Here is a 26,750-nt window from a genome sequence, read left to right on the forward strand (position 1 = left end):
TAATAATAATAATAATAATAATAATAATAATAATAATAATAATAATAATAGTAATGGGCTTGGCCTGGCAGAAAGTTTGTGTTGGGACCTTGGTGAGTTACTGTGACCTGTGTGAGTTACTGAAACCTGCTTCATACTTTCCCATACAGCTACTGGTTCCAGTATTTTCTGCACCTCTTCACTTCCTTTATCACTTCATATCTCATATTCCTCCTGTGGCCCAGGAGGCTATGCAGCAATATCAAGTCTGGATGGGCAATACCTCTTACCCTTGTACCTGATGGGTTTCATTCGCCAGTCCTTTGGATAGAGCTGGCTGTCGGATTCACCCAGACAAATGCAAGACTTAAGCTTTTAAAATTTGCTTTTGCACACCAATTTAGAAACATAGGTAGGTGTCTTAATACCAACTTGCTCTGAGAGGTTATTTATTGTTCCTAAAATACTAGAAAACATTACCCTTCTTGGTGAGCAAAAGTTGATGCTACCTAAATGATGCTGTGGTGGTCTGTCCCAGAAAAACAGCAGATCTATAGAAGGTGAGCAGGCTCTAAGAGGCTGAGAGCACCTTTCACATTCTATGGCTGCTGCTGTAAAGACCTGAAGTGCAATCCTCATTGCACAAGAAAATCCTAAACTTTCCACACTATACAAGTTCAATGGGAAGATAACATATAGCAGCCTGCTAACAGCAAAAAGAAATTTTTCAAGCAATTTGCACCATGAAAAAGCATTATTAAAAAAATTTAATGGATCTATTTATAAAAAAAAAAAAAAAAAAAAAAAAAAACTTAACACTTCAAAAAGGTTGAGGGGCATATTATCATTGACATCAGCACTTGAAAGAGTATTTCATATACTAACACTGCCTCAGTGCAGTGATGATGTCATAACGCCAGTGATGTCATAACTTCATTCCTCACTATTGAATAATGGATTTATTTAAAGTTTTCTGGCATCCTGACATCTAAGGTCACTGATGCCGTCACTATTGAAAAACTTTCCCCCGTAACAATATCTCAACATAAATAATAGGGTCCATACAAAACTTACGTTCTAATTACATTATAAAACAGTAAAGGAAGAATTTGATTTGCATGTAAAGTCTACTTATTATTCATATGAACTGTAGATAAATCCCCTTTATCTTAGGTTCATAAAATACATCATATTGTATGTATAAAAAGGGAACTTAATTTTGTTATTGTAAACCCTTACAAATGATAGCCTTCAACATAAAACTATGGCTTCATAAAATTCTGAACTCTGGTAAAAATTAAAACAAACATATCACTCGATGTTCATTATGCAGGGGAAAAATCTTAAAACGATAAAAAAATTTAACATAAGCTATAAATTATATATTAGCCTGTAATACAGATGCTAAACAAATTAGGCTACTTCAAGGTCAGATAAATATGTAATGGAAAGTGAGACTGTAGCCTTGGCACTAAGCAATAGCCTCTCTTGCTGCTCTATCGCCTAAAATGGTCTAAATATTGACGGAAAAGGCCTCGAAGTGGGGAACAAACATAAATCCCCATCAATACAAGAAGCATTAGATACTACAACTACACATAAGCAACGATAAAATACTTTTGAAATACTGTAATAGAAATAATGCTATTGATCATCCATACAGAAAATCAAAATGCTAACCCCCAGCAACCTACAGACAATTCCTATCCACTGATTTGATATAGGCAAAGTCCGGCTGAGGCTTTGTCAACCTTCTCCATTCACACCTGGATCGCCTTGCTTTTCTTCCATTAGGCTAAGTATACAACCATGGCTATGGAGAAAATTCTAAGCCTGTAGTAAGTCAATTCACGCTTGGTTTACGGAAAATTGCATAAAAAGATCATAATCAGATAACCAGTAAAGATTGATGTTAATAATCATAATAATGATGATGATGATGATGATAACAACAACAACAACAATAATAATCATAATAATAATGCTTGGAAGTTATTGTCTTGTTGTTCAAAGACTAAGATTTCTTGATATAAAACTTCTTTTGATCAAGGAAACCTCATCATAATTGTATATAAGATATGTAGGTAGTAGGTTGGCCAGGGCACCAGCCACCCATTGAGATACTACTGCTAGAGAGTTATGGGGCCCTTTGACTGGCCAGACAGTACTACAGTGAACCCTCGTTTATCGCGGTAGATAGGTTCCAGACGCGGGCGCGATAGGTGAAAATCCGCGAAGTATTGACACCATATTTACCTATTTATTTAACATGTATATTCGGACTTTTAAAACCTTCCCTTGTACGTAGTACTGTTAACAAACTACCCTTTAATGTACAGAACACTTAATGCATGTACTACAGTACCCTAAACTAAAACAGGCACAAATATTAAAGGCGATTTTATATCATGCGTTTCCTAAACACCTAAAAAGCACGATAAAAAATGGCAACCAATGTTTTGTTTACGTTTATCTCTGATCATAATGAAGAAACAAACTCATTTAGTGTACTGTACACATATATGTATAGGTTAGTTTTTGCATCGATTATATTGATGTATACAGTATGTTGATTTTGTTATTACCAATGTTTTACTTAATTTTCCTTAGGACTTCCAAATGAAATGTTTTTCTTTATGACGCCACCTGAAACGACGGCGTCATAAAGTACTGTACGCTCAGTAAACAACCACGCTCAGAACAAAGAAGGCATTTAACGCGCATGATGAAAGTGATAAATAATGATATTTACAGTAAAAGCATTTACAAAATATGTTATTACAAATATTATTTACCGTATCTATATAAAATCATACAGTACCTACTGTACGTAGCAAAGCAGGAAAACAATTTACGAGAGAGAGAGAGAGAGAGAGAGAGAGAGAGAGAGAGAGAGAGAGAGAGAGAGAGAGAGAGAGAGAGAGAGAGAGAGATTGTTTTACGTACGTAAATGTAAATTTTAAACAAAAAAAATATGATAGGCTTTTAAAACCTTCCCTTTAACTTAATGCATACAGTACTAAACTATAAAACAGACACAAATATTAAAATGTTTAAGTAAAAAATAAAGATTGTTACTGTACTCACCACGAAAGAAGTTCAAGAAAAACTTGAATGATGATGGCGATGAATTTGCTGCACAGTAGAAATGATGATGATGAAGCTGATGATGTCTTCTACTGTGCAGCCAATAATACTGTAGTATTTTACGTCTCTTCAGACGGAGGTGTCTTTTCCTGGGACACCTCTTCAACTTCTTCCTGAGACACTTCTTCAATTTCTTCTGAGGGCATTGTGATCGGAAGTTGCTGCCGCTGCTTCTTCTTTCGCAAGAGCATCCTGTAGGGAGCCATGTGTTCATCGATCTTGGTGCAGAATTGTACAGAACGAACCATATCCTCGTCCCACTCTTGCAACATTTCTTTCACCTCATTCGCAAGCTTGCAGAGCTTGGCAAGCCGTTCTAATTTTAAGACCGTTTCTTCGACATTTTCTTGGAACTCTTCCTGTGTTTCACTGTCTTCACTGCCCGATTTCGTCAGGTCTTCGAGGTCTGCGGCCGCGTAACTTCTACTGTCTTTTAACATAGTATCGAGAAGCGTCACCTTCTCAGCAATCGTCATCATCTTTCGGTGCTGTTTAGGCTCACTACCAGCCTTAGTAGAAGCAGAAGGCTTGGGAGGCATTGTACAGTAGGGTTTAACAGAAAGTTCAACTTAAAACAGTCGCACACAGCACAGATTAAACTTCACAAAGTTAAGAACGTCTACTCAGCAATACGCGGAAAGAGAAAGTGAACGATGCAGACCCGCGAGAACTGTGATGCTGGAAGTTGAAGATGCGGGCAAAACACCAATCACAGGCTAGATAACAAAACTTGAGTTTTGATTCGTCATCTATCAGCGCTTGAACCAATCACAACCCGTCTTACAGTACATGGTGCGTTGGTTACTCATAGAAGATGCCCCGCGCATACTGAACGTACGTAGATTAAGTACAATACCGTAATAATAATAAATAATGATAATAATACTGTACAGTAATAATAATAATAATAATGATTAATAATAATAACAATAATAATTTTATTAACAACAACAACAATAATAATAATAATAACAATAATAATAAAAATTTACGTACGTACGCTATTTTACGCCTCTCTCTCTCTCTCTCTCTCTCTTTCTCTCTCTCTCTCTCGTACGCTTACAGTACTTATTCGAAATGTGATTTTTGCAACAAAGAATATTATTGGATGCAGTACTGTACTACGTACGTATACATACAAAAGATTCATGGAAAAGAAGCACATCCATTACAGTACACACCATTCTAATATGGTATGACTGCATCTGATTTGCGTTTCATGTTCGATTTAATTTTACTACGTACTGAATTATCGTATGATCACATTCTCTTTTCGTGTTTTATTTCTTTCTGTGCTGAATTATATATCATATGTAATGCAATGAACAATCAGTAAGAGCAGATATTACTAATTACAGTATTAATGGAATTACAGGTAACAAAATATCGTATTTGGTTATCTTCAGATTTCGCGGTATTTTCGAATTTTCCGGAAAATCCGCGATATGTATATATATATGGGTTATGGGAAAACCCCGCGAAGTGGTGAATCCGCGATTGTCGAACCGCGAAGTAGCGAGGGTTCACTGTATATTGGATCTTTCTCTCTGGGTACGATTCTTTCTCTTTACCTACACATACACCGAATAGTCTGGTCTATTCTTTGCAGATTCTCCTCTGTCCTCATACACCTGACTACACTGAAATTACCGAACAATTCTTCTTCACAAAAGGGTTTAACTATTGCACTGTAATTGTTCAGTGGCTACTTTCCTCTTGGTAAGGGAAGAAGAAGAGACTCTTTAGCTATGGTAAGCAGCTCTTCTAGGAGAAGGACACTACGAAATCAAACCAATGTTCTCTGGTCTTGGGTAGTGCCATAGCCTCTGTACCATGGTCTTCCACTGTCTTGGGTTAGAGTTCTCTTGCTTGAGAGTACACTCGGGCACACTATTCTATCTAGTTTTTCTTCCTCTTGTTTTGTTTAAGTTTATATAGTTTATTTAGGAAATATCTATTTTAATGTTGTAACTGTTCTTAAAATATTTTATTTTTCCTTGTTTCCTTTCCTCCCTAGGCTATTTTCCCTATTGGGGCCCCTGGGCTTATAGTATCCTGCTTTTCCAACTAGGGTTGTAGCTTGGCAATTAATAATAATAATAGTAATCTCTCAAAAGACTATATCCTAAAGACAACCAGTTGTACAAAAGGTAAAAAAATATTTTGGGGTCTGATTGCTATTCTAACTTCTTTACTGGTGTCAGATGAAACTGCTCAAAGATAACTCGAGAGCCAGAAAATATCTAAAATCTTTATCTAGTATAATTCTCAGTAATAAATCAACTTTGAAAATTCTTGTGAATATTATTGGCTATTCAATAAAATTTCTAGTTCATTTACATTTCACTAAAGAGGGAATTTTATTATTTCCAAGCAGCTTACCCTCTACATCCTGCGCCAAATATAAGCACTAAATAGTCAGCATTTATCACCCTCAAAAATGTTGTGTGATGATGCGTTAGTTCCAAAATTCTACTTACAAGAAAAGATGCTTTTCACAACTATCATAAATATAGTAAAAAAAAAATCTTAACTTCTCTACAACCAGCATTTCCATGTTGTCTCTGAATGAGAATCTAGCCAACATAATTGACAGGCGTATCACTTCTTGTGCGCTAAGGTACCGAGTGAAGGACAAACCATGGTTCAGTGATGATTGTAGACTTGCTTATTTAGAGAAGCAGGAAGCCTATCATCATTGGAAGGGTAAGATCAGATTTGACCTGGAATAACTATACTCAGTTTAGAGGTTTTGCTCAGAGTTTATGCTTCAACTGAAAAGGAATACAATCTAACCCTAAAAGAAACCCTTTCTGGTACAACCCAGGAACATAAGTGATGGACTACCCTTAAATCTGCACTCTTTGGTGTAGATGCAATATTTCCTCCTTTACTTAAACCAAATGACACTGTCAATCACTGTCCAAAGGAAAAGGCAACACTTTTGGCTGATGTGTTTGACAGTAAGCAGAGTAATGAAAAACTTGAACTTCCACATTCCTGTTTTCCTAAGGCTAAACTAACTAGTTTAGCTTTTCGTTCTCGTGATATTAAAGCTCTGTTGATGGACCTTGATGCTTATGGAGGTGTAAACCCAAATGGTATTTTTCCTTTGTTTTTTATAGACTGCAGATTTCTTATCTCCAAAGTTATCTGTTATTTTGCACAAGTTAGCAAGAAGAGGAGCTTTTAGCACTTGGAGAATTGGTAATGTTACTCCACTATGTAAATGTGTTTGTGGTAGCTCAAGTCCCACTGATTACCAACCAATTTCCAAAACTCCCACGTTATCTAAAGTGTTTGAACGTATTTTGGCACAACGTCTTAATAGGTTTGTTGAAGGTAATCATCTACTCCCTAGTTTGCAATTTGGTTTTTGTAAAGGCCTTGGAGCATGTGATGCCCTTCTTACAATCTCCAATGCTGTACAGAAATCCTTTGATTGTGGTCAGGAAGTTCATATGATTGGCCTTGATTTTAGTGCTGCCTTTGACCGTGTTAATCATGAGGCCCTTGTTTTCAAACTCAAACAGTAGGGAGTGGGTGGGTCGTTTCTGAACATTATTATTGAATTCTTAAGTAATAGATCGCAGAGTTGTTGTTGATGGTCACCATAGTGAGTATAAGAATGTGACATCTGGTGTTCCACAGGGTAATGTTCTTGGCCCATTACTTTTAATACTATATACACGTGACATGTGGTTTGGCCTAGAAAACAAGCTTGTTGCATATGCAGATGATGCTACTCTTCTTGCATCAATTCCATCTCCTGAATGTAGATCTGGGATTGCCTAATCCATTAATAGAGATCTAGCTAAAACTAGTGCATGGTGCAAATTATGGGGTATGAAGTTGAATCCTAGTATGATTGTTAATAGGTCAAAGGCAGGGGCTCCTCAACATCTGGATCTCGGCATTGATAATGTTTCTTTATCTTTGTATTACACTTTTAAAATTCTAAGTGTAATTATCTCTGTATCTTCTTCAATTGTACAAAAGATTGGCTTATTGAGCAAGTCTTTTAAGATTTTTGGTGCTCAACCTATTCTGAAGAAGTGTTTTAATTCTTTCATTTTACCTTGTTTCAAGTATTGCTATCCTGACTGGTCTTCAGCTGTTGATTCTTATCTTAATTTGTTGGAGAGGAACTTACGGTCTATTAAATTTCTTATTCCTGACCTAGATATTAATCTTGGGCACCATCATTCAATTAGTTCATTATGCATGAGAGCTAGGAGTGTTGGTGAAAATGGCAAAAAAAGGAGATCTGACTGATTGCAATAAATAGAGAGGCTATCACACTTACTTCAACAGTCATGAAAATATATAGTTTGCTTATTCTAGAGACTAGAGAGAGAGATTGATGAAAAGCTCAGATATGAACAAGCAGGATTTAGAAAAGGTAGAAGTTGTACTGACCATATTTTCATTTTAAGACATAATAGGAATCCACTGTTGATGGCATTTCTAGACTATGCAAAAGGCTTTATAGTATGCACCAGCCAATTTTGTGGAGAGTCCTGCATTATTATGGAGTTCCTCTAGAATATGTAAATTTGATTAGGTCTGTTCATGAGCATAGTAAGGGCAAAGTTAATGTTAGTGGAGTCCTATCAAATGAATTTCCAGTGAACAGTGGAGTACTCCAAGGGAATGTGTTGTCACCTATGTTGTTTATCTTCCTCACGGATTTTGTAATGCATAAAACAGTTGGATATGGTGAAGGATTGGACTGGATTGGTAATAAGAAGTTAGCCGGCCTAGAGTATGCTGATGACGCTGTCCTTATCAGCAGAACACCACAGGATTTGCAATGCTTGCTTACCAGAATGCATGAAATATCATAGGAGGATGGGCTCAAGGTAAATAGAAGAAAGACAGAGATGATGAGAACAGAATGTACGATGGAAGATGAAATATCATGGGAAGGAGAAAGGATTAATGAATAGAATCATTCAAATATTTAAGAACTATAATCTCCAATTCAGATTCTTTAGAATTAGAGTTTAATGAAAGATTGAAAAAAGCAAATCAGAAAATGGCTGGGTTAAATAAAATTTAGAAAACAAATTGTCTGAAATTACACAAAAAAATCAGGCTATACAGTGATACCTCTGGATACGAAAGTTTCTGCTTACGAAAAATTCAGGATGCGAAAAGTGATTCGAAGATTTTTATGCCCCAGGATACGGATAAAATTTCAGGATACGAAAACCTTACGAGATCCCAACTCTTCGCCGAGAGTAATTTTAAAAAGCGCGCGCCGCCTGACTTTGAACTTGGGTAGACTCACTTACAGCCTCCCGCTCACCCATTGGTTATCTCCCTACTCAGACGCTAGCTGACGCCATAAGATCCTGCTTTCCTATTGGTCGGCAACTATCCCAGCTTGCCTACGCACGGGCGTTCATCTCTCTCTCTCTCTTTTCGTTCCGACCGCGGTATCGTTAACAGACATTGTGTGCTTTCGCTTGTTTGACTTAGTGTTAATATACAGTACATTCGTACGCCACGTGTTATCGTTAATAAACATTCGTTACTGTGCACTGTACTGTATTAGTGTTTACTATACATAGACTGTATATAACGTTACGTAGTGCATTATATTACGTTTGCCTAACGCATTTTAGAAATGTGTTGAAAAGTAGGCAGAAAGAAGCTTCAATGGATAGTTTCTTATTAAAGAGGCCAGCAGTATTAGTAGGCCAAGACGAAGGTGAAAGTGAAGAAAAGAAACAGAAAAGAGGAAGGGATGAAGAATTAGAAGGTGAAAGTAAAGAAAAGAAACAGAAAAAAGAAAGTGATGAAGAAGTAGAAGAGATTTAGAAAATAAGAAAAACGTAAAGTTATAAAAAAGCAAAAAAAAAAATTCAATTTTAAGTTTTGTTACCGTTAAGTGTTAAAGTAATTTTTTCTTTCATTTTATAGTTTTCCATACGTAATGTTAAGTGTTAATTATTTCTTCCATTTTTTATTTCGTAAAGTTTAAGTGTTAATGTGTTAAGTGTGTAAATTACTGTGCGTAGTCTGTCACTTGTTACGTTTTCTGCCTTATGCCATCCTCCTCTGCCGCGACTTCGCTATCGGACATCAATCAATCAAAGACGAAGGTGAAAGTGAAGAAAAGAAACAGAAAAGAGGAAGGGATGAAGAATTAGAAGGTGAAAGTAAAGAAAAGAAACAGAAAAAAGAAAGTGATGAAGAAGTAGAAGAGATTTAGAAAATAAGAAAAACGTAAAGTTATAAAAAAGCAAAAAAAAAATTCAATTTTAAGTTTTGTTACCGTTAAGTGTTAAAGTAATTTTTTCTTTCATTTTAAAGTTTTCCATACGTAATGTTAAGTGTTAATTATTTCTTCCATTTTTTTATTTCGTAAAGTTTAAGTGTTAATGTGTTAAGTGTGTAAATTACTGTACGTAGTCTGTCACTTGTTACGTAGTGTATTATATTACGTTTGCCTAACGCATTTTAGAAATGTGTTGAAAAGTAGGCAGAAACAAGCTTCAATGGATAGTTTCTTATTAAAGAGGCCAGCGGTATTAGTAGGCCAAGACGAAGGTGAAAGTGAAGAAAAGAAACAGAAAAGAGGAAGGGATGAAGAATTAGAAGGTGAAAGTAAAGAAAAGAAACAGAAAAAAGAAAGTGATGAAGAAGTAGAAGAGATTTAGAAAATAAGAAAAACGTAAAGTTATAAAAAAGCAAAAAAAAAAAAATTCAATTTTAAGTTTTATGTTACCGTTAAGTGTTAAAGTAATTTTTTCTTTCATTTTATAGTTTTCCATACGTAATGTTAAGTGTTAATTATTTCTTCCATTTTTTATTTCGTAAAGTTTAAGTGTTAATGTGTTAAGTGTGTAAATTACTGTGCGTAGTCTGTCACTTGTTACGTTTTCTGCCTTATGCCATCCTCCTCTGCCGCGACTTCGCTATCGGACATCAATCAATCAAAAGGTAAGTTTCAACTTTTTTGTTACACTAATTAACTGTAACCTTTTTTTCAGAGTGTACAGGTATCAATCATTAATTTAGGTGTACGTACAGGTAACAATACACCTTCACTGATCTAAATGCTTTACGTACATACAGTACCGTAACTTTTATACAGTAGTAAAGAAAACGGACCATTTTCTTTGGGCTTGGGGGGGATAACTTGGCTATAACTACATTATTGAATAATCTCATAGTGGTTTCTGGAATGGATTAGGCTGTTTTTAACGGTTGTGTTAATTATTGAATGATAGAAATGGCTGCATTGCATGTTTATTACTACAGTTTAGCGTGTTTATGAAAGAAAGGGTGACTTTTTATAAGGCTTGGAACGGATTAGGCTATTTACATGTAAAACACGACTCAGGATACGAAAATATCAGGATACGAAACCGCATCCTGAACGGATTAATTTCGTATCCTGAGGCATCACTGTATATCAGTTTGGTGAGAGCGGTGTTACTGTAAGGACATGAGCCGTGGTATGACAATGAAACAATATCTAACAGATTATTTAGAGTTGAGAACAAAGGCCCCCGGTGAATATTGGGAGTTAAATGGCAGGACAGGATTAGAAATTAACTATAAGAGATTACTCGAGTGCCATATGTGGATGAGATCATGGTGAGGGGCAGATGGAGATGGTTTGGTCATGCTCTTCGGAGGTACATCACAATATCAAAATGCTCCTTCCAAAATTCATGAAGGGTGGGGTTTGTACTATATGTGATTTTGAAACATCTCCTGAAGAGATCTTTTGTATAGACCTTCTTGAAGTTCGAAATCACTTGCCGGTCCATGGGCTGGAGTTCGGGTGGTGCTAGATGGTGGGTAGAGCACCTTGATAAAAGTGATTTCAAATCTTAGTCAGGCTGAAGAGCTCATTCATTACTTCTCATAAAGTTTATTTATTTCCCTATTTCCCTTCCTCACAGGGATATTTTCCCTGTTGTGACCCTTGGGCTTATATTCTCCTGCTTTTCCAACTAGGGTTGTAGCTTAGCAAGTAATAATAATAATAATAATGATAATACTGGCTGCAGCCAATAACAAATGTGGCTATTTTGTGACATGCAGATGGGCAGGGCTTTCTCCCAGCACTAACTGTCATTTACCAATTACCTTGTGCCACTGGAGACATATCCATACTTTAAAAGATGAGAAGTTTGCATACACGTATTAACAAACAAAATTTACCTTGAAAGAGCCAATGTCCTATCATTATAAATACATGATTAATTGTTATAAGGCTAAAATCTGAAAATGCTCCGCCCTTCTTTTAGTTATTTAAAAAAAAAAAAAAAAAAAAAAAAAAAAAAAAAAAAAAAAAAAAAAAAAAAATCAAGCTAAATTCAAGCATATGAAAAATTATATAGGATAAACTATTTTCAAACAGTTGAATGTAAATTAATTAGAAATTTCTAAAGGAGTTCAGAATTATACACAATGAGAAATATATATAATTACCTGAAGGGCATTAGCATTAATGCCTATGGATATTGGTCCATTCTTCACAAGCCACTTTGCCAACATAGTTTCATCTTGGGGAAGCTCAACTGATCCATTTACTGTCACCTTAACCTACAAAACAAAGTGAAATATTTCATGGTTAGCAATAAATATGGAAACATTGAGTTTTTCAAAAGTCTGTCATATGACATTGGATTCTTATGCAAGAAATTAACAGAGTAGACATAGTAAAAACATAAAAAGAAGCTCTGTAAAGTATAGATTAAACTGCCATTTTGATGGTTGGTAAATATTAAAAGGAGGATGATATTCAAAATGAAGACAAATAAAAAGAACATAGTGAAAACAGTAAATAAAATGTAATAATACTGTACTAGCAAATGGATATAGTCGAGATGATATCATGAGGTACTACGAGTAGACTATGTACATAAGGTAGCATTGATCCTTGATTTGTTTGAGACACTTTGAATGGAGAATGTATTAAATACAAGTAGCCCTCGATCATCACAGGGGTTAGGTAACATAGACCACTGCCTACATACGGTCAACACACTGTATAACTCACTACAATGTTCTTGCATAATTTCTATCATGGAATTTAGTTTATATTACTATAAAATGGTAAATGTACATTACTATCACGTTACAGTACACTATCATTAGATAAGAAAACTCAAAAGCCATAGAAATGCCACCCTATGCGTTTGTAACAACAAAACACTTTTTTCTAAGTAACAACACTCACTTATACTGTATGTATATTACTGTAATATATATATACAGTACTATCACTACAGTGCAGCTCAATTAATCAAGGTGAAAAAGCATATCACTCATACTCATAGGTGTCACTGTCTCGGCAAGGTTACCTCACCACCCTATCAACTCGTCACCTAATATGTAGCCTGTAACTACATCGTTCGTATACTGTGCACTATTACAGTAGTTTTATTTCAGTGAAAATTTGTACATACATTGACATACATACAGTACTGTACAAACCCTAAGTACAGAAAATACTGTACTCTAAGACAATAATAAAAAGTAATGTACAAATCACATAGCCTACCATTTAAGAAGACTTTCTACACTAAAATTTCTCTTGATCTCATGATGTAAAATTCGAAACACGGTATACAAAATTCTAGTAGTAGTATATCAAACGTGTACAAAACAAGTACAGTAACAGATATATACAAAACAAGTACAGTAACAAATACTGTATGTACAAAATAAGTACAGTAACAAATATGTACAAAACAAGAACTGTACAGTAATAAACATTATATTAGTATAGATACTGTACATAACACTTCTATGAAAAAAATAATAACGAATACTGATGACATTTAAAAAAGTAAACATTTGGGTACATTGGTGGAGTGAATAACGATGAAACCTCATGCTATTCTAAAAGAATGAATGGTAAAAGAACATAAGTGCATGGGATGAGTAATCATTGCTGAAGAAGATAAATTACCTAAACATTAATTGTGAGTAGAGTATGTATAAAATTGGTTAATGATGTAATAACATTTTCAAAGTTTCAAATACCGTGAAACCTCCAGGTACTCGTTTTACAAAAAGACACAAAATTTTCTTGCCTCATATTACGAAAACCACTCAGGATACGAACCAAAATTTACCCGAATGCCAGAAATTAATTTTAAAATCCGCGCGCCGCACAAACTTTAAACTCACCACCATCATCCTGCTCTCCTACTGGTTATTCCCTACCCTGATGCTAATTATTGCCATATGATCTTGCTCTCATATTGGACAGCATCTTTCCATCATGTATCTACATATTCCTCGATAATCTTTTTTCGACAACACTATCGTTCAGCTTGAATTCATGTTGCCGATTTCGATTTTGTTGTACTTAATAGTTTTTGTGATGCTTTATTCAACCCACAATTCCATAGCCATGGCTCACAAGAATGTTGCTGATATTCAAGGAAAGAAGAAGAGGATGCTTTCTATGGGGGACTAAAATGGAAATAATCAAGAAGTATGAGGGTGGCATGCAGTTGAATGTGATTGCTAAGGAGTGTGGCCAAAATCCGTCGACGATAGGCACTATCCTGAAGTAGAAGGAAGCCATCAAAGCAGCAACACCTTTTAAGGGCGGGACTGTCTTTTCTAGTAAGAGGAGCCACGTCTGTGATGAGATGGAGAGTCTTCTTCTCTTCTGGACTAAGGACAAGGAAATCGCTGGAAACACGATCACCGAGATGATAATCTGCCACAACGCCAAAGCCATTTTCAGTGATCTCATGCATGCTCAGGTCAAAGATGACACAGGTAATGGGACAATGCAGCAGGCAACCCTCCCCCCTCCCCTCTAGAGTTCAAGGCTTTATGACAGTGGGTTGAGATTATCAAACAACGGACTGGCATTCTTAAGAAATTCGACGAGTTGACTCTCCAAGAAGGCTACATTCTCCAACAAGTCTTCAGCTGTGACAAAACTACGTTCTTCAAGGAAAAAAAGCCTCGTCAGGTCTATTATCACAGTGGAAGACAAGAAGCGGCCTAGGCATAAGCCTATGAAAGACAGGCTGATCCTTGTACTCTGTGCCAATGCTAGTGGGGATTGTACGGTTAAATCCCTACTGGTGTATCATTTATTGAGTTCTTGAGCCCTCAAGGCCCACAAAGTGCTCAAGGCAAAGTTTCCGGTGATGTGGAGGTTTAATGCAAAAACCTAGGTATACACATTGTCCATATCTTATATGAATAGAAACTTTAAAAAGCATTACAAGAAATTAAAATCAGAGCAACAGAGACACAGGAAACTCCTCAACAAATATCTCGAGCCGTTGGAGGCATGGGAGAAGTCTGCGGCAAGTCTTCCTACAGTAGGCCATTTGAGAAGGAATCTTAGACAATGTAGGCAAAGAAACCAAAATTCTCTGATCGTACCACATAACACAGCAAACATTATCCCTCTGGAACTGTAAGTGCATAAAAAATGGTGAACAGTTTTTTAGTATGATTCTGGGCCAATAAATCCAAGAACTTTAATCTATGGGACTGGAAAAGTGTTTCAATACTATAAATGACAATTGTTACATGGATGGAATATTTAGTGTCTCACCAAAACTCTTTTCTCAAGTGTACACTATACACACTTTTAAAGTGTAGGTAGTGACGCCATACCATTTTCCTATTGCTTTCTGCCAGATACAACCTCGGCAACATATACATTTTTACTGGAGAAAGGACAAAGTTTTAAAAATAATGATATTTTGATTATAAAATAAATTTTTGAATATACTTACCCGGTGAATATATAATAGCTGACGTCTCCGACGGCTCGACAGAATTCAAAAACTCGCGAGCGATCGCCATGAAGGTAGCGGGTGTGCCCTCCAGTGCCGACTATCGGCCAGATACCGCATATACATGTAAACAGCTCCAGTTCTTCTCATCCCGCTGGGTCTCTATCGGGGAGGAAGGGGGGCCTTTAATTTATATATTCACCGGGTAAGTATATTCAAAAATTTATTTTATAATCAAAATATCATTTTTAAATATTAAACTTAGCCGGTGAATATATAATAGCTGATTCACACCCATGGTGGTGGGTAGAGACCAGTATTAATACAGTTTACGGCGTATATGCTTAGAGTTTTTGACAGTTATATCATAACAAAACCCAAATAAATATAGGTACCTGGTAAGGAAGCTGACTCTAACGATTACTCTGCCTTGTTAGTCCGCTTTCCTCACGAAGCCCAGCCATCCTCTTAGGAAGCTGAAAGACTCCCAGGAGCTGAAGTATCCAGGGCGACAACCCATACAACAGGACCTCATCAAAACCCTTAATCTGGGCGCTCTCAAGAAATGACATTTGACCACCCGCCAAATCAAAAAGGATGCGAAAGGCTTCTTAGCCTTCCGTACAACCCAATTAAAAACATTTCAAGAGAAGATTAAAAGGATATTGGAATTAAGGGAATGTAGTGGTAGAACCCTTACCCACTACTGCACTCGCTGCAACGAATGGACCCAGTGTGTAGCAGTCCTCATAAAGAGTCTGGACATCTTTTAAGTAAAATGACGCGAATACCGACTTGCTTCTCCAAACGGTCGCGTCCATAATACTTCGCAGAGATCTGTTTTGCTTAAAGGCCACAGAAGTTGCTATAGCTCTTACTTCGTGCGTCTTAACCTTAAGCAAGCAACAATCTTTTTCACTCAAGTGAGAATGAGCCTCTTGGATTAAAAATCTAATAAAATATGACAAAGCATTCTTTGACATAGGCAATGAAGGCTTCTTAACTGAGCACCACAAAGCCTCAGATCCACCTCGTAAGGATTTAGTCCGAGCTAAATAAAACTTCAGAGCTCTAACTGGACACAGCACTCTTTCAAGCTCGTTGCCTACGATCTCTGACAGGCAAGGTATATCAAATGACTTAGGCCAAGGACGAGAAGGCAGTTCATTTTTGGCCAAGAAAACCAAGCTGAAGTGAACATGTGGCTTATCTGTAGAAAAGCCGATGTTCCTACTGAAGGCATGGATCTCACTGACCCTTTTAGCCGAAGCCAAGCACACTAAGAAAAGCGTCTTGAGGGTGAGATCCTTCAGGGAGGCTGAATGTAATGGCTCAAACCTGTCGGACATTAGGAACCTTAGGAACACGTCTAAGTTCCATCCAGGAGTTGCCATACGACGCTCCTTAGAGGTCTCGAAGGACTTAAGGAGATCTTGGAGATCTTGATTATTGGACAGATCTAAGCCTCTATGTCTGAACACAAGACGCCAACATGCTCCTGTAGCCCTTAATAGTGGGCGCTGAGAGGGAGCGAACATTTCTCAGATGTAGGAGAAAGTCTGCAATTTGGGCTACAGAGGTACTGGAAGAGGAAATGGATGATGACTTGCACCAGTCTCTAAAGACTTCCCACTTCGACTGATAGACCTTGATGGTAGATGCTCTCCTAGCTCTCGCAATCGTTCTGGCTGCCCCCTTCGAAAATCCTCGAGCTCTTGAGTGTCTTTCGATAGTCTGAAGGCAGTCAGACGAAGCGCGGGGAGGCTTTGATGAAGACTCCTTACGTGGGGCTGCCGTAAGAGATCCATCCTTAAAGGTAGACTCCTTGGAATGTCTACCAGCCATTGAAGTACCTCTGTTACTCACTCTCTCGCGGGCCAGAGTGGAGCAACCAATGTCAACCTGGTCCCTTCGTGAGAGGTGAACTTCTGCAGCACCTTGTCTAGGATCTTGAAAGGTGGAAAGGCATAAACGTCCAGGTGAGACCAGTCCAGCAGGAAAGCGTCTATGTGAGCTGCCTCTGGATCTGGAACTGGAAAGCAGTAAGTCGAGAGCCTCTTTGTCAGAGAGAGTAGCAAAAAGATCTATGGTGGGTAGACCCCATGTCATCCATAGCTTCTCGCACACAGTCTTATGCAACGTCCACTCCATGGAGAAGACTTGTCCTCTTCTGCTGAGGCCGTCCGCCAAGACATTCATTTCTGCACAAATCTCGCCAAAGGAGAGATGTTACTGCCTTAAAAGGAGTTCCTTCTGATCCGTGGATCAAAGAACCGAGCCTTCCAGACTGTCCAGTGGAGCTCCCTAACCCAAATCCGCTGCATCTGAAAACAACACATGGTTTGGGTTCTTGATCGCAAGAGAAAGACCTTCTCGAAGTCTGATGTTGCTGTCCCACCAAGTCAGACATGTCTAGACTGAGTTGGAGATTGGGAAAGAGATACTCACTAAGCCCTTCTCCTTGTTCCAATGTTTTAGGTGAAATAGGAAAGGGCATAGGTTGAGTCTCCCCAGAGAGATAAACTACTCCAGCGATGAAAGAGTTCCCACGAGGCTAGTTCAAACTCTTACAGAGCAACTGTTTTTCTCTTGCAAGTGAAGGACTTTTGACAGAGCTTGTTCCATTCTTGCGGGAGACGAAAAGGGCCGAAAAATCAGACACTGTATCTCCATTCCCAAAAAAAGAATAGTCTGGGATAGGATACTGTAAGTTACGACTTCTCTACGTTCACTATGAGACCTAGCTCCTTGGTTAGGTCTAATGTCCATTAGAGGCTCTCTAGACAGCGATATAATGACGAACGCCCTGATTAGCCAGTCGTCAAAATAAAGGGAGGCTCTGAATCCTCAAAAAATGTAGAAAGCTTGCTACATTTTGCAAGGGCCTTGTAAAAACAAGAGGAGCAGGAATGAGGTCGGAGTACAGTGCTCGACAGTGGTACATTACTTTCCCGTCCACAAACCTCAGATGTAGTTGAAAGTTTGGATGAATCGGGATGTGGAAATATGCATCCTGAAGGTCGAGAGAGACCATCCAGTCGCCTTCCCTTAATGCTGTCAAGACAGCTTGGTAGTCTTCATCGTGAAGTTTGTCTTGACAATGAACACATTGAGCGCACTTACATCTTAAGTACTCCTGCAGTGAACGTGGCTGCCAGATCATTGGAGCCATCCCTGATAGTCTTGTTCCTGCAGAGAACGTGGCTGTCAGATCATTGGAGCCATCCCTGATAGCCTTGTTTATGCATGACATAATTGTACAGCAAAACTTCAAACGCTCAAAAAACTCCTAACAGGAGATGGCCCAGCTCTGAAGCCGACCATAAAATCTTGGAGCGTCTCATGGCCAGGCGCCGAGAACTTCTCCCGTGTCATACCAGACGCTCGCTCTATAAGCCAGTTTAAAAGGAGGGAAAGCAAAGGCTGTCTCCCCCAAACTCCTCCTGGTGATCAACCAGTCGCCTAGCAAACGTAAAGCTCTCTTAGAAGAGCGAGAGAGCACTAGCTTAGAAAACAACGGCTTCGAAGTAGCTAGGCCTAGTGTAAACTCTGACGTTTAGGCGAACGAGGAGCAGCAGTTACAAAATGGTCCGGACAAAGATCCTTAAAAATCAGCATGATTTATTTAAAGTCCATAGAGGGCTGAGCAGCTTTAGGCTCCTCTCTGTCTGACAGAGTCCCCAAGGGAATATCAGTAGGAGGGGGATCAGCAACTTCCTCATCTGAAGGAACCTTGTCCGACAATTGCCGAGTCTCAAGCAAGGGAGAGACCTGCCGTGGTGGCAATGCTTGACAAGCAGAGTCCACACGCAAAGGAGCATCAGTAGCAGTCAAGGACGCTACGTCATGTAACTGCTTAAAGGACTGACCAGCAACAACAACAGGTGCGGGAGGACGCTCGACGTCAAGTCGAGACTGCCTTGACTGCCTAGATAGAGCAGTTAAAACAACTCTTGACTGCGGTGCTTGACGTTCAACGTCAAAACAAGGCAACTGAGCTGGTTGGCGAACGTCCTGAACGTCAACACGAGACTGCGGCAGCGGCTGAACGTCAACACGAGGCTGCGGCAGCGGCTGAAAGTCAACACGGGACTGCAGCGAGTGAGGATCCAAGTCACGTGACTGACGTGACAAACTACCGACATCACGTTTCATAACGTCAAAAGGACGAGTAAATGCTCATTTGGGCGGCTGACGGCCAGAGTCTCGTTTAGTGTAACGGCGACTCGAAAGCGAAGGTTCATCATGAACCTGCTCAACGTCAAACTTCTCCATAAGGGAGGCAAGCTTAGTCTGCATGTCCTGCAGGACAACCCATTTAGGATCAACAAGAGTCGGAACGGGCCGAGACGACGGTAACGTCTGTGTTGGCAAAACATTGCCTTTACCGCGACCCTCGGACCCCGTGTTACGCTTGTGTTTAATAGGCGAACCGTCTTCCGACGACTGCAAAGGGTCAGAGCTGTCCCCATGGCTACAGCCAGGACGCTGGACCTGTCCTGAAGGGACTGACTTCCGCTTTAAGGGTCTAGAAACTTTGCTCCAAGGTTTCTTTTGCGAGAAGCCTTCGGATGACGAGGAGAAAAACAGCCTCGCTCGTCTTATGGTAGGGGCGATCTTGCTAGACACGCCCGATACCATAGAGGGAACGTTTGTTCGTTGGTTAAAGCCTCTCGTCCCCATAAGTCCTACGACATTACTTCTCCCTGGTAGCATGGGAGCCTAAAAGAGGTCTCGGACTAGGTGAACGACAAGCACGAACAGACGAACCCTCGGTCGCAACACTAAAAAACACTTTGCGCAACCATCACTTTATCACTACGATTTTCTGTTTTTGCACTTACTTCACTGAAATCGTATTTTTCAATAATTTCACATTAGGCATGAATAAAACTGATTTCTACCTGAAGCACGCAATTCTCCCCTACATCAAAAGGTTATAATTGCGAAAGGAGTCGTATAATGTAAGCACATTAGTACAAGCAAAAATCAGTAAACATACGTATATATCGAATAAAACGGAAATATATAAAGTTAAAAGGATCAGTGACTGGGGAGGAGACTAAACACTAGTTCATTAAAAACTACGTTTTCAATCTCTCACCGTACAGTGCCTTGGGAAGAGAATAAAAACTAAAAACGTTTTATCCTTTCTCCCCGTACAGAGACTTGGGACGAGAGTAAAAAACTGAATCGAGAACAACGTTACTCGCTTGGGACGAGAATAAAGATCGGAACGTTCTCTCTTCCTCTCTCTCTCTCCGTCTCTCTCTTGATTTCACACAGAAGAGAAAAGCCCACTCACCCTTCGTCAATAAACAGGTTATTTGACCAAAGGAAAAAACTGAAAGGACTAAGAAATTGAAAATTAACAAGTTCCTTTAAATTAGTATTTAAAACACTTCAGTTTGAAAGAAGAATGAACAAAACGTCAAAATCGATTTACTCTTTCTGCAAAGTGAAACCGTGATTCTCTCTTTCTCTATCGTAACGATAGAGCGCAAACTGCGCAGCATAAATAAACCAAACGTTAGTTCATCTTTGAAACAGCACGAAGACTATTCAAAGAAAATCTTTCATAAAATATCTACTAAAAAATATTCATTTCATAGCTCTTACAGAGCAAATGATTTAAACTTAACGAAAATAAAAGTTGAATGGGCTCAACGTTGTTTAACTTCGGTTTCCAAGTTAGGACCGCCTACTCTCGGACTAGGGGAGGAATAGGTAAGGCCGCATATAAACAAAACATAAAATTTATCTTGATGTTTAGTATAAATGGAAAGCTAATCGAAGAGGCCTAATAAAGGCGGGTGAGATATAAAATATATAGAGGAAAATCTATAATTAACAACAACAATTTATAACGTGATAAGATAATTGCTAAAAGCCTAAAACACACTTCCGTACACTAACGGAAGGGTCGGCCATTTTTACTCTGGAAAAAACCAGAGATAAAAGAGCAAGGGCAAAACACTTTTACTCTCCTTTCAAAAGCATTTCTTTTGAGGATAGTATTGAATAATCCAACACGGCGAAAGCAATAAAACCAAAACCAAGTACTTCACCAATTCGGTAGAAAACTCGAGGTCATAATAGCGAGTGGAATCGACTTGTCGATGAAACCGACAGAGAAGAACTGAAGCTGTTTACATGTATATGCGGTATCTGGCCGATAGTCGGCGCTGGTGGGCACACCCGCTACCTTCATGGCGATCGCTCGCGAGTTTTTGAATTCTGTCGAGCCGTCGGAGACGTCAGCTATTATATATTCACCGGCTAAGTTTAATATTTAAAAATATGCATCCTAGAAGTAGAATGGTGGATTTTGAGAAAGCTATGTTTAACAGAATCACATCTGTTTTTCCCTATGCAGAATTTAAAGGATGTTGTTTCTTTATTTTAGCCAGAACACTTACAAAAATGGCAGTTGGTATCTCACAGTTGTATAATAGTGAGGCAAACTTTTCCTTAACCCTGGAACGGTACGGTGGGTCGTCCGCGACCCCGAGCGTCAAAAAAAAAAGAGGTTTTTCTCACGTGACTCACCCCCGTGACTGAATTTGTGGGTGATCGACCTGCAGTAGGTGTCTCGCCTACACGCTCTAGTAGTGTCCAGATGTGCATTGCTGTAGCTGTACTCCTTCCCCGATTTCTGAGACGCGTCGGGGTCGAGCGCGACCGAGTTTACCCTTCTAAGGTAATTTGCATAATTATCAAAGTTATTACGTATTATGAAATTGTCGTAGAATGGTGCAACTTGTATAGGTTATCAGTTGTGGAAAGTCTTGGTGGATTGTTTGGCTACCATGTGCATGATTTTTTTTTTGTTAAAATGTCGTTCATCACCACGAGGACCATTTTACCGCGAGTGCCCCTTTTTCATTTTTTTTCATTTTTTTGCCAAGTCATTTTTCCGTAAGATATTGCCAAATAGTGTCGTAAAACTTTTGCTTTTTTAGTGTTGGAAAGTGTGTCTAGATGATCTGGCTACCCATGCGTGACTTTGTTTTTGTCAGATACGACGTAGTTATTGGTATATTGGGTATTTAACTGCGGTTGCCAATTTCTGTTTTTTTCAATATTTGTAAAAATTTACTACGTAGTAAGGAATTGCCGTATATTATTGATTTTTTTTTCATGTTTATGTGTTAGAAAGTGTGCCTTGATGGTTGGGCTAACACGTGCATGTCTTTTTTTTTTATCTGAGATGCCGTGTATTAGAATGTTGGGCATTTTTCCGCGAGTGCCCCTTTTTATTTGTTTTGCATTTTTTTACTTAGTCATGTTACCGTAAGGAACTGGCAAGTAGTGTCGCAAAACTTATATTTTTATAGTGTTGGAAAGTGTTTCTAGATGATCTGGCTACCCATGCCTATTTTTTTTAAGCCAGATATAGCGTATATATAGGTATGTGTTCGATTTTCCTGTGATTGCCATTTTTTCGTTTTTTCCCATTTCTTTCAAAATTACTACGTACTAAGGAACTATCACAGAGTAATGATTCATTTAGATGTTTATTTGTCGGAAAATGTGCCTTGATGGTTTGCCTAGCACGTGGCTGAAATTTTTTTTCTGAAATGCGTATAATAAAATGTTGGCCATTTTTCCGCGAGTGCCCCTTTTTATTTGTTTTGCATTTTTTTACTTAGTCATGTTACCGTAAGGAATTGGCAAGAAGTGTCGCAAAACTTATATTTTTATAGTGTTGGAAAGTGTTTCTAGATGATCTGGCTACCCATGCCTATCTTTTTTTTTTAGCCAGATATGGCGTATATATAGGTATGTGTTCGATTTTCCTGTGATTGCCATTTTTTCGTTTTTTCCCATTTCTTTCAAAATTACTACGTACTAAGGAACTATCACAGAGTAATGATTCATTTAGATGTTTATTTGTTGGAAAATGTGCCTTGATGGTTTGCCTAGTACGTGGCTGAAATTTTTTTTTTCTGAAATGCCGTATATTAGAATGTTGGCCATTTTTCCGCGAGTGCCCCTTTTTATTTGTTTTGCATTTTTTTGCTTAGTCATGTTACCGTAAGGAATTGGCAAGTACAGTGAACCCTCGTTTATCGCGGTAGATAGGTTCCAGACGCGGCCGCGATAGGTGAAATTCCGCGAAGTAGTGACATCATATTTACCTATTTATTTAACATGTATATTCGGACTTTTAAAACCTTCCCTTGTACGTAGTACTGTTAACAAACCACCCTTTAGTGTACAGAACACTTAATGCATGTACTACAGCACCCTAAACTAAAACAGGCACAAATATTAAAGGCGATTTTATATCATGCGTTTCCTAAACACCTAAAAAGCACGATAAAAAATGGCAACCAATGTTTTGTTTACGTTCATCTCTGATCATAATGAAGAAACAAACTCATTTAGTGTACACATATATGTATAGGTTAGTTTTTGCATCGATTATATTGATTATACAGTATGTTGATTTTTTTTATTACCAATGTTTTACTTTATTTTTCTTAGGACTTCCAAATGAAATGTTTTTCTTTATGACGCCGCCTGAAACGACGGCGTCATAAAGTACTTAACGCGCATTAAACGCGCATGATGATAGTGATAAATAATGATACAGTACAGTATTTACAGTAAAAGCATTTACAAAATATGTTACTTTACAAATATAATTTACCGTATCTATATAAAATCATACAGTACTGTACAGTACATATTGTACGTAGCAAAGCAGGAAAACAATTTACGAGAGAGAGAGAGAGAGAGAGAGAGAGAGAGAGAGAGAGATTGTTTTACGTACGTAAATGTAAATTTTAAACAAAAAAAAATATGATAGGTTACAACATGTAGACTTTTAAAACCTTCCCTTTAACTTAATGCATACAGTTCGTACAGTACTAAACTATAAAACAGGCACAAATACAGTTTTAGAATGTGAGAATATTAAAGTAAAAAATAAAGATTGTTACTGTACTCACCACGAAAGAAGTTCAAGAAAAACTTGAATGATGATGGCGATGAATTTGCTGCACAGTAGAAATGATGATGATGAAGCTGATGATGTGTTCTACTGTGCAGCCAGGTAGTATTTTACGTCTCTTCAGACGGAGGTGTCTTTTCCTGGGACACCTCTTCAACTTCTTCCTGGGAAACTTCTTCAATTTCTTCCGAAGGCGTACTAGCAGGAGGAACTGGCTCTTTTTTGCGAGGCTGGAAGAACATTGTGATCGGAAGTTGTTGCCGCTGCTTCTTTTTTCGATCTAAGAGCATCTTGTAGGGAGTCATGTCTTCATCGATCTTGTTGCAGAATTGCATCGACCGAACCATATCCTCGTCCCACTCTTGCAACATTTCTTTCAACTCCTTCGCATGGTTGCAGGCCTTGGCAAGCCGTTCTAATGTTAAGCCCGTTTCTTCGACATTTTCTTGGGTCTCTTCCTGGGTTTCACTCTCTTCTTCGCTTGCCGATTTCGTCAGGTCTTCGAGGTCTGCGTCAGTTAGGGGCTGGGAATGGCAGTCCAACAACTCGTCGACGTCTTCAGTCGTCATGTCGCCAAACCCGTCACCTCCAATTATGGCAGCCAACTGCACAGATTTGCGTATTGCAGAGTGTTGGATTTCAGCAGGTGTAAATCCCTCGTCGTCGTAAACAATCTGGGGCCACAACTTCTTCCAGCTCGCATTCACAGTTGCAGGTTTCATCTCTTGAAGTGCCTTCTGAATATTCTGCAGGCACGTGGCTATGGTGTACTGCCGCCAGTACGCCTTCAAGTTAAAATCTTCATCCTCATTATCTTGGGCAGCATCCACACACACAACGAGGTCCGCCAAGGTGTTCTTCGTGTAGAGGGCCTTGAACGCCCTGATAACCCCCTGGTCCATCGGTTGAATTAATGACGTGGTGTTGGGTGGCAGGAACTCGACCTGAATGCCCTCATGCGACAGGTCAGTTGCGTGTCCACCAGCGTTATCCATAAGGAGAAGGATCTTTAATGCCAAGCCCTTCTCTAAGAGATATTTGCTGACTTGCGGGATAAAACACTGATGGAACCAGTTGGAGGTCAGCATCTTCGTAATCCATGCTTTTTGATTATGCATCCAGTACACGGGAAGGAGATTCTTATTTTTATTTTTCAAAGCGCGAGGATTTTTCAACTTATAAATAAGCCCCGGCTTTAGCAAAAATCCAGCAGCATTGCCACACATCACGAGGGTAACGCGATCCTTGAATGCTTTAAAGCCAGAGGCTTTGGCTTCCTCTTTGAACAGGAAAGTTCGCGACGGCATTCTCTTCCAAAACAAGCCGGTCTCATCCATATTAAAGACTTGCTCCGGCTTGTATCCACCTTCGGCGATAATATTCTTGAATGTCTGGTTCGCGTAAGTTTCAGCAGCGGCAGTGTCAGCCGAAGCAGCCTCGCCATGCAGGGAAACGCTTTTCAGAGCGAAGCGTTTCTGAAACTTCGCGAACCATCCTTTGCTGGCGGAAAAATGTTTCTGAGGCTGGGAATCAGTGGATGTCCCTGGTTGAGGATCATCTGCATCATCATCTTCTTCAGCATGGTTGCCGTCGTCGTCTTGAGGTTCCTTTGCAGCAAAATTCTCATACAAGCTCAAAGCCTTTGTTCGGATGGTGTTCGTATCCAAGGCTATGTTCTTCTTCCGGCAGTCGGCAATCCACACAGCTAAAGCACCTTCCATGCGTACGATCGTTTTATTACGCGTTGTAACGACTCGCTTCGCTGATCTGCTAAAGGTGATTGCAGCCGTCTTTCTAATGTTCGCCTCGTCCTTCTTGATATAGCGGACAGTAGAATCGTTGATCCAAAAATGGCGCGCAGCGGACGCGTAACTTCTACCATCTTTTAACATATCGAGAAGCGTAACCTTCTCAGCAATCGTCATCATCCTTCGGTGGCGTTTAGGCTCACTACCAGCCTTAGTAGAAGCAGAACGCTTGGGAGCCATTGTACAGTAGGATTTGACAAAAAGTTCAACTTAAAAAGGTCGCACACAGCACAGATTAAACTTCACAAACTTAAGAACGTCTACTCAGCGATACGCGGGAACAGAGAGTGGACGACCCGGGCCCGCGAGAACCTAGATGCTGGAAGCTGGAGATGATGGCAAAACACCAATCACAGGCTAGATAACAAAACTTGAGTTCTGATTCGTCATCTATCAGCGCTTGAACCAATCACAACCCGTCTTACAGTATATGATGCGTAGGTTACCAACTCATACAAGATACCGTACGTACGTATTAATAATAATAATAATAAATAATGATAATAATACAGTACAGTACTGTAATAATAATAATAATAATGATAATAATAATAACAATCATAATTTTATTAACAACAACAACAATAATAATAACAATAATAATAATAGCTTTACGTATGCTACAGTATTTTATTCTTTTGTAGGATGTGTGTGTGTGTCTCTCTCTCTCTCTCTCTCTCTCTCTCTCTCTCTCTCTCTCGTACGCTTATTCGAAATGTGATTTTTGCAACAAAGAATATTATTGGATGCAGTACTGTACTACGTACGTATACATACAAAAGATTCATGGAAAAGAAGCACATCCATTACATTTGTAGTACGTACAGTAGTAACCATCAGCAGCCTTACACCATTCTAATATTGTATGACTGCATCTGATTTGCGTTTCATGTTCGATTTAATTTTACTACGTACTGTATACAGTACTGAATTATCGTATGATAATAATACTGTACAGTAATAATAATAATAATAATGATAATAATAACAATAATAATTTTATTAACAACAACAACAATAATAATAATAATAACAATAATAATACACGTAATAGCTTTACGTATGCTATTTTATTCTTTTGTAGGATGTCTCTCTCTCTCTCTCTCTCTCTCT

At 38.7% G+C, this 26,750-nt stretch overlaps 1 protein-coding gene across 1 annotated transcript in view; it reads right to left on the reverse strand.

Annotated features, from left to right (window-relative positions):
* Positions 1-26,750, reverse strand: part of LOC137635347 (cathepsin L-like) — a gene marked incomplete at its 5' end in the record, with an annotated part of 147,509 nt that overhangs the window by 30,865 nt on the left and 89,894 nt on the right. Inside the window, one exon of the mRNA XM_068367813.1 lies at positions 11,581-11,694. Coding sequence (XP_068223914.1) covers positions 11,581-11,694 — 114 coding nt within the window. The remainder of the gene's footprint in view (positions 1-11,580; positions 11,695-26,750) is intronic.

This window comes from Palaemon carinicauda, unplaced genomic scaffold (genome assembly GCF_036898095.1).
Source record: "Palaemon carinicauda isolate YSFRI2023 unplaced genomic scaffold, ASM3689809v2 scaffold115, whole genome shotgun sequence".
NCBI classification, from domain to species: domain Eukaryota; kingdom Metazoa; phylum Arthropoda; class Malacostraca; order Decapoda; family Palaemonidae; genus Palaemon; species Palaemon carinicauda.